The 16,545-nt window shown below is 45.7% G+C and overlaps 1 protein-coding gene and 1 pseudogene across 2 annotated transcripts in view; one reads left to right on the forward strand and one right to left on the reverse strand.

Moving 5' to 3' along the window:
* The window catches only part of TESC (tescalcin), a 62,956-nt gene that overhangs the window by 14,570 nt on the left and 31,841 nt on the right, over nucleotides 1-16,545 (forward strand). For both annotated transcript variants that reach the window (XM_027956545.3, XM_027956544.3), the window contains exon 2: nucleotides 14,345-14,414. In XM_027956545.3, coding sequence (XP_027812346.1) covers nucleotides 14,345-14,414 — 70 coding nt within the window. The remainder of the gene's footprint in view (nucleotides 1-14,344; nucleotides 14,415-16,545) is intronic.
* LOC106991708 (voltage-dependent anion-selective channel protein 3-like) lies at nucleotides 10,611-11,715 on the reverse strand (annotated as a pseudogene).

The following is a 16,545-nucleotide window of genomic DNA, read 5'->3' on the forward strand; positions in this document are numbered from 1 at the left end:
AGGGGGCAGGCTGAGCGGCGGGGCCAGGGCCAGGCAGAGACCCCATGTCCGTGAGCAGCCACTCCTCACTGCTCCCCTGCCCCGAGCAAGCACCCATCCAGTCTGTGTCTGTAGATTTGCCTACTCTGGCCGTTTCAAATAAATGGGATCACACACCTGTGGCCTTCTGGGTCTGGTTCCTTTCCTTCAGCAGGATGTGTTCGGGGCTCGTCCACATTGTGGCTGGCGTCAGTAGTTCATCCTTTTTATGGCCGAATAATAGTCCGCTATATGGATAGAGAACACATTTATTAAATCAATTTTAATCAAATACTGTTTCCTTAAATATGTAGGGTTGTTTTAGCAAACAAACTGACTATGGGAGAAAAGGAAAGATTTGTGTTCCTGGCCTTTTTCCTCCTTCAGTTTTATTGACATATAGTTGATATACAGCAGTATATAAGTTTAAAGTGTACAGCATAAAGACTTGCTTTACATAGATCATGAAGTGATTGTCATAATAAGCTTAGTGAACAGCCATCATTTCATATAGATTCAATTAAAGAAGAAACAGAAAAAAATTTTCTTGCGATGAAAACTCTTAGAATTTGCTCTCAATAACTTTCATGTATAACATTACAGCAGTGTTAATTATATTTATCATGTACTATCATCCCTAGTACTTATTTTTAATTTAATTTTTATTTTATATTAGAGTATGGTTGATTCACAGCGTTGTGTTTCAGGTATACAGCAGCGTGATTCAGTTAGCCACGTACATTTTTTTTCAGATTCTTTTCCCATATAGGATATTATAGAATATTGAGTAGAATATAGAATATGGGTCCTATACCCAGTGTATAGGACCCATATAGTAGGTCCTTGATGATTATTTTATATATAATGGTATGTATATCTTCCTCCCTAGCTCCTAATTTATCCCTCCCTTCCACCTTTTCCTTTTGGTAACCATATCTTTGTTTTTGATATCTGCAAGTCTGTTTCTGTTTTGTAAAAAAGTTCATTTGTATCGTTTTTTTTTAGGACTCCACATGTAAGTGATACCTATGGTATTTGTCTTTCTGATTTCCCTTAGTATGAAGGTGCGTCCTTGTTACAGTAAATGGCATTATTTCGCTCTTTTTTATAATTGATGACTATTCCATTGTATGTGCCCATCTTTCTTATCCATTCCTCTGGCGATGGACATTTAGGTTGCTTCCGCGTCTAGGCTGTTGTAAATAGTGCTGCAGTGAACGCTGGAATGCGTATGTGTGGTTTTCTTCAGAGGCGTGCCCAGGGGTGGCCTTGGATTTTTAAGGAACCCCATACTGTTCTCCATAGGGTGCGCCACCTTGCATTCCCGCCAGCGCTGGAAGCGGCTTCTGTTTCCTCCACACCCTCTCCAGCATTTATGTTTGTAGCCTTTCTGATGATGGCCGTTCTGACTGTTGTGAGGCAACAGCCTCACTGTAGTTTTGATCTGTGTTTCTCCACTAATGAGCGATGTTGAGCATCTTTGCATGGGCTTGTTTGGCCCTCCGGATGTCGTCTTTGCAGAAGTGTCTGTTTAGATCTTCTGCCAGCTCTTTGCGTTGTTCGTCGTTTCTTTTTCATATTGAGCTGCGTGAGCTGTTTTTTTAATCCACTCACCTGTTGAAGGACATCTGGGTTGTTCCTACATTTCGGCTGTTGCGCATAGGGCTGCTGTGAGCATTTGTTTACGGGTTTTTGTGTGGATGCCCGTTTTCATTTATCCTGGCTACATGCTTAGGAGCAGAATTTCTGGATTTGGTGTAAATCTATGTTTAATTTGAAGAGGAATCACCAGACTGTTTTCCATAGTTGCTGGATCATTTTCCACTCCCATCTGCAATGTCTGAGGGATCCACGTTCTCCATAGTATCACCAGTGCTTGGTCTTCTCTCTTTTATTTTCATTATAGCCATTGAAGGAAAAAAATTTAAGTAAGATTACACAAGTAATCCCTATTAATTTCAGGAAACTTAAAGGACAGATAAACAAAAATAAGGAGCCAGAGGAGACAAATGTCCTGTCAGTCTACCGTCTGGAACAATCTACTGGTTTGTTGTAGCCTTTTCCTAATTTTTCCTTTGTACATACTTGTATATCAATGTGTTAATGAGATCTCTCATGTAAATAAGATCTTTGTTGCCTGTTGGTTTTCCCACATAATAATATTCCATGAACATTTTTCTGTGTCCCACAATATTAAAAAAAAAATTTTCAGCATTTATTTAACCAGATTTCTGTGGCCTAGCATTTACCCAATTCTTCTTTTTTTTTTTTTTTTTACTGCTCGAAATAGGCAATGGTTATTACTCTTATGTATTTATCTTTGTATATTTGTCTCTTCTTTAGGATTCATTCCTAGGGACAAGTTGCTGGTTCAGAGCACGAGTGCCAGGCACTGTTCAGCACAAATATAATGTGAGGTAGAATAATTCTAAGTTTTCAGCGAGCTATAGATGGAACATAACTCTAGATTTTCTAGTAGCCACATTAAAAAAAAAAAACTAATGAAACTAAAGTTACCTTTAATAATGTATTTAACCTAACTAAAATATTTCAAATATAATTAATAGAAAAGTTATTAAGACAGTTGCCACGTGTTTTGTAATAAGTCTTTGAAAGCTGGTGTGTTTTTTCACACATCAGCCCATCTTCATAGCTGCTGGTGGCTGGTGGCTCTGTATTGGGCTGTGCAGATGTATACTTTTTGATTTAAGCTTTTGATACAAAAGTGACAGGTCATATCCCCCTCCCCGCCACCATCCCCCTCACCCCTGCCAGCCTTGGATAAGGCAGATTAAACTCCCACCAGTTCCATGGAAGGGTATGCATTTCCTTCAGGTTGAAATCTAAAACCCCAAATAACCAGGTCCAGGTGCCAGGCACCGAGGTGTCTCTGCCTCTCGTTCCCATGGCAACTGTGACCTCACAGTGGGGGTGGGGGAAACTGAGAGGGCTCAGAGTGAGGAGCAGGAAAATTCCATCATGAGCACCCTTGAGGGGACGACAGACAGGGCCTTCCAGGGTGTGACGTGGGCACCTGTGTATCGGGGAGCCTGTGTGACAGGATCAACCTGGGAGGCTGGCGCTGAGGGCACATGGAACTTTGTTAAGGACTGAGTTCTTGGCTCTGAAGGTTTGGGTGCCAAAAAGAGGGACCCCAAACTGGGGAAGTCTTCCTCCTAAATCCTCTGCTTTCAGTGCAGCAGGACGGCGAGGTGTGTGGTGCACACGTGTGCATGCATTTTGGATGCCGTTAGCTGAAAAGTCTTCATTAGAGAAATCTGGTCTACGACGGTTTATAGTTTATTCACCGTTTCCTGCCTGTGTGGCCTTGGACGGGTCTCAGTGTTTCCATCTCTAGGTTGGGGGAAAAGCTGTGCCTACCTGATAGGACTGATTGAGGCTTATGTGAGCCAAGGCTCGTCGAGAATAGAGCCGGGCGCTGTGCCCAGGACACAGCTTGATGAATGCCTCTTGTTAATTAACGGCCATGGTTGTTGTCATGATGGTGCACTAACTTTTTAAACTTCATTTCTTTCTCTTTGTCTGCACTGGGTCTTTGTTGCTGCGCCCTGCGGGCTTTCTTTCGTTGTGTCGAGTGGCGGCTACTCTCTGGCTGCTGTGCTTGGGTTTCTCATTGCAGTGGCTTCCCTTGTTGCGAAACGGAGGCTCTAGGCGCGCAGGCTTCAGGTGTGGCCCCCGGGGGCTCAACAGCTGTGGCTCGGGGGCTTCGTTGCCCTTCAGCAGGTGGAATCATCCGGGACCCGGGATTAAACCCGCGTCCCCTGAGTTGGCAGGCAGATTCTTTACTCCTGGTCCACCAGGGTCGTCCTAACTTATTTTTCAGTGTCTTTACTGAGCTGTCACTCATCCCCTGCATTTCACTTGTTTAAAGTGTGCTCAGTTTTTAGTATACTCAAAGGGTTGTGTAACAATCTAATTCTAGAACACTGTCGTCCCCTCTGAAGAAACTCCTTTGCTGCTATCAGTGATTCCTTCTCTCCTTCCTCAGCCCCAGGCGACCACTGGTCTCGTTTCGGTGTCTGTGGCTTTGCCTCCCTAAGCGTTTTGTGTAAATAGAATTCTGCCAGGCGTGGGCTTTGTGACTGGCCTCTCTCACTTAGCACAGTGTCTTCAAGGGAACTCATCTTTCTGGGAGATGGTTTAGCAGCATGCGTTTGGCTATAATTTCTGATCATTATTTTGCAGCAAATCAGTGTATTTTTTTAGTTTTCTGTTGAAATCTAGTTGATTTATAGTGTCGTATTAGTTTCAGGTATACAGCAACGTGATTTAGTTACATATATTCTCTTTTAGATGCTTTTCCGTTATGGATTGTTATAAGATACTGAGTATAGTTCCCTGTGCTATACAGTAGGACCTGTTGTTTGTCTATTTCATATATAGTGGTGTGTTTATGTTAATTCCAAGCTCCTAATTTATTCTTCCCTCCCCTCTTTCCCGTTTGGTTAACCATAAGTTGTTTTCTATGTCTGAAAGTCCACTTATGCTTTGTAAATTCATTTGTATCATTTTTTACGATTTCACACATGAGCAATAATGTCATATGAGAATTTCTTTCTTGGTCTGATTTGTTTATTTAGAATGCTAATCTCGAGGTCCATCCATGTTTCTGCAAATGGCATCAGTGTATTCCTTTTTTTTTTTTTCCCCGATCTGTGGGGACTCTTAATTGGCCAGTATACTCTGATCACCCGGGTTTCCCAGGTGGCACAGTGATAAAGAGTCTGCCTGCCAATGCAGGGGACGCAAGAGATGTGGGTTCAATCCCTGTGTTGGGAAGATCTCCTGGAGTGGGAAATGGCAGACCACTCCAGTATTCTTGCCTGGGAAACCCCATAGACAGATGAGCCTGGTGGACTGCAGTCCATAGGGTCCAAAAGAGTCAGACACAGCTGAGCGACTGGGCACACACATACACACACACACACACAATCTGATCATCCAAAGGGAGGCAGTGTGGGGTGTCACTTGCAAAACATGCAGGCTGAATCACACATGTTCTGTCAGACAAGCTGAGCTCACACCCTGCTGCCTCTGCTTTTTAAGTTTAGTGACCTTGAGCAAATTCCTGATCCCCTCAGGACCTCCGTGTTCTTGTCTATAAAATGGGAATTGTCTGTCAGTCATAGGGTCATGGAAAGGGTTAAATAGTACATGTGTGCCCAGGAGGTGTACTTGCCAATGAATGATTCACCATTAACACTATTTTTGAGATTCCTCAGCTGTCCCATATGGGACCTGCTTAAATCCTTTTTTGACTAATAAGTATACATTGTGTATTATGGAAGATTTGGAAAATACAGATGAGTGGAAGCAAAACAGACAAGAGTCTTTAATCCCAGTGTTGAGAGATAATTGCTATTATTATTTTGGGAAAACAAGTTGGCTTTCATTGCTTGCATGCATTTATGTATATTTAGAGGTTCCCCCAATATGGAGTCTTGCTGTCTTTGAAGCAGGTTGTTTTTAGACAACATTATGTTAGATTGTATGTTCCTATTAAATACACAGCTGTCACTTGTAAAGTCAGCATCCTTTTTCAAATCTTTTTTTTTTTTTTTTTTTGGCTGCACTGCCTGGCATGTGAGACCTTAGTCCCCCGGAATGGGGATCGAACCTTCGCCCCCTGCAGTGGAAGTGCAGAGTCTTAATCACTGGACCACCAAGGAATTCTCAGCATCCTTTTTTATTGTTTTAATTGGCTAAACATACCGTAAAGTGGGGGGCTTCCCGGATGGCTCTGTGGGAACTAACCTGCAATGCAGAAGACATAGGAGACACGAGTTCAATCTCTGGGTTGGGAAGATCCCCTGGAGGAGGAGACGGCAACCCACTCCAGTATTCTTGCCTGAAAAAATTCCATGGACAAGAGGAGCCTGGTGGGCTACAGTCCAAAAGGTTGCAAAGAGCCAGACACAATTGAGCACACACACACACACACACACACACCATAAGATATTTAACTGACCTGCTTTTGGTGGGCACTGATATTGAGTCCAGTTTTTAAGCTGTTGTGGAGAATATGCAGTGAACACACTTATAAACTCATCTTACTATACCTGTTGAATTTATTCTTTCAGGATAAATCCCCAACGTGTAGAATTACTGTGTCTTATTGTGTGATCACATATAGAAAACTACATCACACATGAGCATACAGTTCCTAAAACTTCACAGCTGTGTATCCTGCTGCTGGGTCAGGAATGAAACATTTCCAGCCCCCAGAAACTCTTTCATGCCCTGTTCAAGCTACTACCCCGTCAAGGGCAACTGCTGTCCTAACTTTAAAAAAATTAAGACTTTGTTATTAGCCATTTTAGGTTAACAGCAAATGAACGGGAAGGATAAGAGATTACATGTGTCCCAGCCCCTAGGCTTCCCTGGTGGCTGAGACGGTAAAGAATCCACCTGCAATGTGGGAGACCTGGGTTCAGTCCCTTGGTTGGGAAGATCTGGAGAAGGGCATGGCAACCCATACCAGTATTCTTGCCTGGAGAATCCGCATGGACAAAGGAGCCTGACGGGCTACAGTCCATGGGGTTGCAAAGAGTCGGACACGACTGAGCGACTACACCCAGCACAACACCCGTGCCCCCGCCCACTTGCACAGCCTCCCCTGCCATTAACATCCCCTGCAGCGTTGGGGCCTTTGTTATAACTGATGGACCTACGCTGACACATCAACACCCAGAGTTCATGGTTTACATTAGGGTTCCATTAGGTTCCTTGGTGTCCAGGCTTCCCTGGTGGTTCAGACAGTAAAGAATCTGCCTGCAGTGCAGGAGACCTGAGTTCGATCCCTGGGTCAGGAAGATCCCCTGGAGGAGGGAATGGCCATCCATTCCCGTATTCTTGCCAGGAGGATTCCATGGACAGAGGAGCCTGGCGGGCTACAGCCCATGGGATCACAAAGATTCAGACACGACTGGGCAACTACCACTTTTTCACTTCACTTTGGTGTCCTGCATCCTTTGCATTTGGACAAATGTATAATGATCACAGAGTAGGTTCACTGCCCTGAAAATTCTGTGTGCTTCGTCAGCTCATCTTTCTGCTGGTAACCACTGATCTTATTACTGTCTTGGTAAGTTTTGCCTCTTCCTGAAGGTCATGTAGTTGGAATCATACCATTTGCAGCCTTTCTAGACTGACTGCTAATACGGCAGATGAGCTCTGCCGGGTTTTGTGCTTTATGTAAATGGAGTCATAAAGTATGTACTCTTCATACCTGGCTTCTGCTTGTTATCATGTTTTGAAAATCACCCTAGTTAATGTCCTACTATGTACTCATTTTCTGCTGTATACTATTCCATTATTTGAATATACCACCCACTTTGGGCTTCCCAGGTGGCGCTAGTGGTAAAGAACGTGCCTGTTTGATCCCTGGGTTGGGAAGATCCCCTGGAGTAGGAGATGACCACCCACTTCAGTATTCTTGCCTGGAAAGTCCCGTGAACAGAGGCGCCTGGTGGGCTATAGTCCATGGGGCCACAAAGAGCCAGACATGACTGAGCAACTGAGTCCTGAACGCCCGCTTTATTTAATCTGCTGCTGTGGGGCATTCAGGTAATTTCCAGCGTGGTGGTGTTCAGTTGCTAAGTTGTATCTGACTCTTTGCAGCCCCATGGACTGCAGCACTCCAGGCTTCCCTGCCCTTCACTGTTTGCTGAAACTTGTGTCCCTTGAGTCAGTGATGCCATCCAACCATCCCATCCTCTGATGCCCCCTTCTCCTCTTACCTTCAGTCTTTCCCAGCATCAGGGTCTTTTCCAGTGAGTTGGCTCTTCACATCAGATGGCCACCAGAGTATTAGAGCGTCAGCGTTCAGCATCAGTCCCTCCAAGAATATTCAGGGTTGATTTCCTTTAGGATTGACTGGTTTGATCTCCTTGTAGTCCAGGGGACTCTCTAGAGTTTTCTCCAGCACCACAATTTGAAAGCGTCACTTCTTCAGTTCTCAGCCTCTTTATGGTCCACCTGTCACATCTGTACATGAATACTACAAAAACCATAGCTTTGACTATACAGACCTTTGTTGGCAGAATGATGTCTCTGCTTTTTAATACACTGTTTGTCATAGCTTTTCTTTCAAGGAGCAAGCATCTTTTAATTTCATGGCTGCAGTCCTGTGTTCGTATGTGCAAACTCGCTTCAACTCTTTGCAACCCTATGGACTGCAGCCCATCAGGCTACTCAGTCCATGGGATTTGCCAGGCAAGAATACCAGAGTGGGTTGCTATCTCCTCCTCCAGGGGATCTTCCCGATTCAGGGGACGAACCCGCATCACTTACATCTCCTGCATTAATAGGTGGGTTCTTCACCACTAGCGCCACATGGCTGCAGTCCAGGGCTCTTCAAATCACACTGCCATGAAATCCTTCTACATACCCTCTGATTGAGTGCAAGTGTGCTTTTCTTCTTTTAATTTGGCTACACTGGGTCTTAGTTGTGGCATGTGGGATCTAGTTTCCTTACCAGGGACGGAACCTGAGTGCCCTGCATTGGGAGCACAGAAATGCATATCTGGACCACCAGGGAAGTCCCAGCAAGTATGCATTTCTGCTGGGTGCATGGGCCAGACCGTGGAATATGTGAATGTCCGTGCTAACATACATGTGACATAAATGGCTGTATTTTCCCCCGGAAAAGTAGTGACTGTCCCCAGGGCTTACCTAACCTTTCCAAGCATCAGTTCCTACATCTGTACCGTGGGATACGGCCCCTCCCATGGCTTCCTGAGAACAGATGAGCTAATGCGTGGAGACATGTCCACTCCCCCGGCACATGGCAGGCCTTCAGGATGGCTCGGTCATGGTAGTGATACTTTCTAGCCACCACAGTTCCTAGAGGAGCTTGAGAACTCTGAGTTGTAGATTCTTGAAGAGATGACAGCTGGAGCCTGAGGCCGAAAAGGAAAAAAACAGAACATGAAGTAAGGTGGCCACTTGGCCCCAGATATTAGCCGCCTTGAACAGGAAGAGAAAAGGTGCTTGAGGGATGAGAGATGTCGAGAGTGTGGTGGGAGGAGCAAGCCCTGCCCCAGGCTAGCGGCAATTTCAGAATTTTTTGCAGTCCCCCAGGCTTCCCTGGTGGCACAGTGGTAAAGAATCCACCTGCCAATGCAGGAGACACAGGTTTAATCCCTGGGTCAGGAAGATCCCCTGGAGGAGGAAATGGCAACCCACTCCAGTATTCTTGCTTAGGAAATCCCATGGACAGAGGAGCCTGGCGAGCTGCAGTGCATGAAGTCGCCAAGAGTCGGGCACAACTTAGCGACTGAACACATACATAGTCCCCAGACACCAGACTTGAGGGCCTCGAACACCAGCATGTTCTGGGAAAAGAGGCGATGTTGCATAGTGGTTAAAGGGGGGGTCTATGGAGTTGGGGAGACTTGGGGCTGAATCCCAACTCTGCCGATCACAGTTGTGTGAGCACAGCACTCTCTGAGCTGCACTATTCAGATGACGTAACAGAGGAGAAAGTATCTGTTCACAGGGTGTTTTGAGGAGGAGGTGAGAAGGTACACAGAAGTCTCTAGTATTGTGCATTTCATAAAGCAGGCGTGTGGGTGGAAACCCTCTAAATCCTGGGACCCACCAGGTCTGGTCTTAGCTGTGGAAGAAAACAGGGCCCACCCACTAAAAATGGTAATTAAAAAGGAAAGCAAACCTGTATGTGGGTTTTCTGAAACAATTGGGGGTGGGGAGAGGAGGAATTGGATGAAGACAGTTCAGTTGGTAAAGAATCTGCCTGTAATGCAGGAGACCTGGGTTCAATCCTGGGTTGGGAAGATCCCCCAGAGAAGAGAATGATGACCCACTGCAGTAGTCTCCCCTGGAGAATTCCATGGACACAGGAGCCTGGCAGGCTACAGTCCATGGGGTCACAAAGAATCAGACATATAGATACCTGTGTGTTTTTTAGGGGCTTCTCAGGTGGCGCTAGTAGTCAAGAATCTGTCTGCTAATGCAGGAGATGTAAGAGATGTGGGCTTGATCCTTGGGTCGGGAACATCCCCTGAAGGAGGAAATGGCAACCTACTCCAGTATTCTTGCCTGGAGAATCCCATGGACAGAGGAGCCTGGTGGGCTACAGTCCATAGGGTCACAAAGAGTAGAACACGACTGAAGCAACTTAGCTTCAAAAGATACAGTCTTTTCATTTATTTATTTATGTTCCAAATGTGATGGGTTGATTTTATTTTACTCTGATGCAAAACCAAAGATTCCACTACTGCACAGAGACCAGTATGTTACAAGGTCATGAAAAAGTGGTGGGACATGCGGGACATGATGGACAGCCAGAGGGTCAGGCCGTCTCCTTTGTACATGACTCTACACCGTCCTGAGGATCACGTTGAAAATAACACTGTGAAACTGAAAGGTGGCACGAACGTGGCAGCCTCTGGGCATGCCTCCAAACGCGCCTCCCCTTAGGATGGGCTCAGAACCTAGGCTTCAGTGTGGGGAGGATCAGAATTCTTTGGAAGAATAAAAAGTTCATGCTTTTGAAATTTCACAGAAGAGCTTTAAGGCCCAAACACATTTCTCTTCACCTCCAAGCCACATTAAGCTTCCAGTTCCAATCCCAGCCCAACTGTGTGCCGTCCTGAATTGATGTTCTTTCCATTGATTAGAGCTGACAGGGTCAGTTTCCCTCCGGGTCGAAGGGTCTGAGTGTAACCCAGTCCAATCAGGCTGGTATTATTTGCTTGAGCAGAGAGAAAAGTTCTAGAGTCCAGCGTGTACTTAACAGAGATGCCAAAGTGGGTGTTATTCCTCTCACCCATCCACGTGACGTTTATTAACATTTCAGTCCTGTCGCTCACCTTCTGGTAGATGGACCCTCCAAATTCGTGCCCACATTCACGTGAGTGTGCAGCTGGAAGTCTGCAGCTTCGTAACCCAAAGCAAAATTATTCTGTGACAGTTTGGAATCAGCTGTGTCAGAACTCATCTGATAGTCAGTCAACCTTCAAAGGCTAGCACAGCCCAGCCATAGATGGTTGGTCCAGAAAAATCTATATCAACATGACTGCCAAGACTGAAACAATCCCATTTATAGGAGGGCTTCAGTTTCCCCACTCTTCTTTCCTGTGTTTGGTACAAATATGGTATTAAGAGTCTGTTTCAGTCCTTCAGCCAACTTATTCTCCCATGCGATTTCTGTCCCCGGAGTATTGTCTGTGTTCCAGTCTTGGGTGAAGGTCAGTCCATAGTTACCAACCTTGTATTTGCCTCTAGGTTGCCTGATGCTTTCCCTGTATCTGTGTAAGCATTAGCAGAAGTAGAAAATTCCACTCCACTATATGACTTGGTTCCCAGATGTATTTTGACCATGCCAAATCCATATCCTTTTTTGAAGACATCATTAGCAGCCTCTCCTAGGTCACAGTAAGTTGGTTACCCCATCTCTGACCGGAGGGCCTCTCCACTCTGCCTGGGGCACCACTGAAGGTCTTCCAGTCTGAGAATGTAGTATATCTTTCCATCTGTTTATGTCATCTTCGATTTCTTTCATCACTGTTGTGTAGTTTTTCAGATTACAGGTCTTTTACCTCCTTAGGTAGGTTTATTCCCAAGTATTTATTCTTCCTGGTGCAGTGGGATTATTTCCTGAATTTCTCTTTCTGCTCTTACATTGTTAGTGTATAGGAATGCAAATGATTTCTGTGTAACTAATTTTGTATCTTGCAGTTTTACCAAATTCATTGAGCTTTAGTAGTTTTCTGGCAGCATCTTTAAGATTTTCTAAGTATAGTATCATGTCATCTGCAAGCAGTGACAGCTTTACTTCTTTTTCCAATTTGTGTTCCTTTTATTTCTTTTTCTTCTCTGATTGCTATAGCTAGGACTTCCAAAACTATGTTGAATTTAAGTGGCAACAGTGGACATCCTTGTCTTGTTCCTAATCTTAGAGGGAATACTTTCAGCTTTTCATCATTGAGAATGATGTTAGCTCTGGGTTTGTCATATATGGGCTTTTTAATGTTGGGGTAGGTCCCCTCTATGCCCACTTTCAGGAGAATTTTTATCATAAATGGATGCTGAATTTTGTCAAAAGGGTTTTCTGCATCTATTGAGATGATTATATGGTTTTTATTCTTCAGTTTGTTAATGTGGTATATCACCGATTGATTTGAGGATATTGAAGAATCCTTGCATCCCTGGGATAAACACTTGTTCATGGTGTGTGTTCCTTTTAATGTATTGTTGGGTTTGATTTGCTAGTATTTTGTTGAGGGTTTTTAAAAAATATTTATTTACTTATTTATTGGCCGTGGTGGGTCTTCATTGCTGCACACAGACTTTCTCTTGTTGCATCAAGCGGGGGTTCCTCTTCATTGGCATGGGGACTTCTCACTGTTGCTCAGGCTCTAGGCATGCGGGCTTCAGGAGCCGCAGTGTGTGGGCTCAGCAGTTGCAGCTCCCGGGCTCTAGAGAGCAGGCTCAGTAGTCGTGGCATGTGGGCTTAACTGCTCCGAGGCATGTGGGATCTTCCAGGACCAGGGATTGAACTGATATCCTTTGTGTTACAAGGCAGCTTCTTAACCACTGGACCATAGGGAAGCCCTGTTGAGGATTTTTACATTTCTGTTCATCAGTGATACTGACCTATAATTTTCCTTTTTTTGTGTGGTGTCTTTGTCTGATTTGGGTATCGGGGTGATGGTGGCCTCGTGGGATGGGCTTGAGAGTGTTCCTTCCTCTGCAGTGTTTTGGAAGGGTTTCAAAGGTATAAGTGGTAACTCTTTTCTAAACATGTGATAGAATTTGCCTGTGAAGCCATCTAGTCTTGGACTTTCGTTTGTTGGAAGAGTTTTAATCACAGTTGCAGCTTCAGTACTTGTAATTTGTCTGTTCATACTTTCTGTTTCTCCACGGTTCAGTCTTGGAAGGTTGTGCCTCTCTAAGAATTTGTCCAGGAGAGTTCTTTGGCAGTCCAGTGGTTAAGACGCCACGCTTCCATGGCAGAATGTGCAGGATCAATCCCTGGTCAGGGAACTAAGATGCCACATGCCATTCTGGGCTACACAGCCAAAACAAAACCAATAAACAAATAATCTTTTTTTTTTTTTTAAGAATTTGTTTCTTATAGGTTGATCGTTTTATTGACTTACAGTTGTTAGAGTAATCTCTTATGATGCTTTGTATTTCTGTGATGTCCATTGTAACTTCTCATTTTTCATTTTATTAATTTGAGGCCTCTCCCTTTCTTTCTTGATGAGTCTGGCTAAAGGTGTGTCAGTTTTCTTTATCTTTTCAAAGAACCAGCTTTGAGTTTCATTGATCTTTTGTTTTCTTGGTCTCTGTTTCATTTATTGCAGCTCTGGTCCTTATGATTTCTTCTACTAACTTTGGGTTTTGTCTGATCTTTCTCTGGTTGCTCCAGGTATAAGGTTAGGCTGTTTATTTGAGATTTTTCCTGTTTGCTGAGGTACCATTGTATTGCTGTAAACTTCTTTCTTAGAGCTGCTTTTGCTGCATCCCAAGGTTTTGGATCATTGTGTTTTCAGGGTCATCTGTCTCTAGGTGTTTTTTGATTTTGTCTTTGATTCCTTTGGTGATTTATTTAATTTTGCATATGAGATGGATATTCACTAAACTTAAACGTGGTCACTGTTTCACTCATTGTGTGAGTCAAATCATTTGCAGTATACCTTAAACGTCTATGGTGCTATGCTGTGCATCAATTATATCTCAAACCAGAAGGGGAAAAAAATGAAACAGTTGAGGTTATGTAAATACGTCGCCCACAGCAGCAATGATCAAAAGTCTGTTTCTTTTCCTTCCACTTCCCTCGCTTTTACCAGATTCTCTGCACTCTTCTGACTACAGGTCTTCCCCGAATCACTTCTGGCACCAGCCTGAACCATCTCGCCCTCCCCGCCGCCTCTGTTTCTAAATACCTGATACAGGAAGCCCCTTTCTCACTGGGGAAGACACCCATCTTCAGGAGTGGGAGGGGAGAGAGCCAGACAAGCTGATACAATCTCTTTTAACGAGCTGAGGAAGGAGAGGGTGACCTGGTTCAGTTCGTCCTGTTCTCCAGGAGCTGTTATCAGTAGTAATTGTCTTATGCTGAGGGGTCAGAGCCAGTAACCCCAGCGCTGTTACCAGGAGGAATGGCAAACCGTTTCTCTGCTTCTTCATCCCAGCTCAGTTTTGCCTTGGTGGGATATGGCCCGAGAATGAACCGAACAGGAGAGTGGGGATGAGGGTCCAGCCTGCCTCCTGCCGCTCTGAGTTCAGAGGTTAGTGATGCCTTTTCTTTCTTTCCTTCCCCCCCCCCCCCTTGCAGTCTCATCAGACCAGATCGAGCAGCTCCACCGGAGGTTTAAGCAGCTGAGCGGAGACCAGCCCACCATCCGGTAAGACGGGCAGCTGGGTGTAGGCGTCGGGCAGGACTGTGGTCTTTGAGGAGGTCCCTTTCCATATATCTCTTCCCCTGAGTGCTGGCTGGCTCTGCCAGAGCCCCTGGGTGGCCCCATTTCCTGAGACAAACTTGTGGTTCCCTCAGTGCTTTGTGTCCCTTCTAGACAAGCTGTCCTGAACTCGGGGGGAGGAACCCCACCTGGTTCTAACTGGGGTCAGAAGATTATAACTGAAGGGAAGACAAAAGGGATGAGAAGCTGGTCAGTCAGCCGCTTTACCCTGACTTCCCTGGAACCCCAGACACATAGGACAGGCCTGTTGAATGCCAGGATCATGGTTCTAACTGAGGTTAGAAGATTATAACTGGAGTGGGGAGAAGGGGGATGAGAAGCTGGTCAGCCGCTTTACCCTGGCTTCCCTGGAACCCCAGACACATAGGACAGGCCTGTTGAATGCCAGGATCATGGTTCTAACTGAGGTTAGAAGATTATAACTGGAGGGGGGAGAAGGGGGATGAGAAGCTGGTCAGGCGCTTTACCCTGGCTTCCCTGGAACCCCAGGCACAAAGGGCAGGTCTGTCGGATGCCAGGACCGTGCCCAGTGCCGGGCACCCCGGGATGAATCGGTTGCGGTGTGCCTCAGCTCAAGAGTTGGACGCTGTCACGAGGGTCTCGACTCTGCTTCCTCCGGTCGGTAGTTCCAGCCCCAGACAAGACTGCGGGCGGCAGCTGTGGATTTCTGTTTAGGAAAACCACCATTTTACGTCGCGTTATTTCACGTGAATCTCTTAGAAGGTGGGTCGTTCAACCTTTTCCTGAGGAGGAATGCCTCGGACTGTGTGTCTCCTCCTGGGAGAGAGTGTTCTGTCTTGGGTAGTGGCCGTGTCATTTCAAACCAGGCTGTGAGAGGTCTTCGTCAGTGAGTTGATCCGACTTGGTGAGGAAGACGCTTCGAGCTGAACCATTTCCCACATAAAGTGAATGCTGTCCTGCCACAAACTGTCTAACAGATGTAGTTTCCTAAAATAGGCATGCAGAGTCTCAAGGCTACAGACTTGGAACCTAAAACCTTTTAGTAGTCCAGGAAAGCGTCTTGTTTTCTTAGTAAGTGGATTTAAACTTGACCCAAGTTTGAATGGAAAATAACATGTAAATACTGTCCACTTTGTCTCATCTGTCTAAACAATGGCGTGTTGTTAATCCAGTGCGTCATAGAGCATCCGTTTCCAGAGCTCAGAGTCTGGTGGTCTCAAGGTTCTGGGGGCCATTGGTCTTGATTTGATTGTGTCCAAGACAGAAGTAAATTAAATCAGGACTGACTTTTTAAATTTTTTGAGGTTTGCTCATTTATTCACTAACGATTCTGCTGGGTCTTTGTTGCTGGGTGTGGGCTTCCTCTGGCTGCACCAATCGGGGACTGCTCTTTGTTACGAGGCTCGGGCTTCTCATTGCAGTGGCTTCTCTAGCTGCAGACCCAGGCTCCAGGCACGCAGGCTTCAGTAGCTGAGTCTCTCGGGCTCTTGAGCTCTGACTCAGTAGTTGTGGCACATGGCCTCAGATGCCACACAGCATGTGGGATCTTCCCGGACCAGGGATCGAACCCATGTCCCCTGCATTGGCAGGCAGATGCTTAACCACTGGATCACCAAGGAGGCCTGGGACTGGCTTCTTGAATTCTATACAGTCTCACTTACTAGTCCTAGTAAAGAGCCCAGCAGAAGATCCCCTGGCTTCCTATGGGATCACATGCCCAAGGCTGAGCCAATCACTGTGGCCAAGGGTAACCAGCAAAATGTTTTTTTTCCCCCAGAGCTGTGAGTGAGCAGGGCGAGGTCATCTGCCAAGGGCAGGGGTGGAGGGTGGGGTGATTTCCCAGGGCAAGGTGGGCTTCCTTGGACCAGGGGCTGAGGACTGGATGCAGGTCTCAGGTTAGCTGACACAGGTACACCTGGATGTTGGAACATGGAAGTGTCAAGAGTATCCTCCGTTTCTTTAGAAGTTCACGGGCACATGCGCTGTGCCAGGCAGGCAGTACCTGTGCTTGGGGGCAGGACCACCATGCAACTCTTAATTGGGGGTGTGTAATGGCGGAGCCCCCTTTCTCAAGATGATTTTCCAGCATGCTGTG

The sequence above is a fragment of the Ovis aries genome, chromosome 17, assembly GCF_016772045.2.
Source record: "Ovis aries strain OAR_USU_Benz2616 breed Rambouillet chromosome 17, ARS-UI_Ramb_v3.0, whole genome shotgun sequence".
Lineage (NCBI taxonomy): Eukaryota > Metazoa > Chordata > Mammalia > Artiodactyla > Bovidae > Ovis > Ovis aries.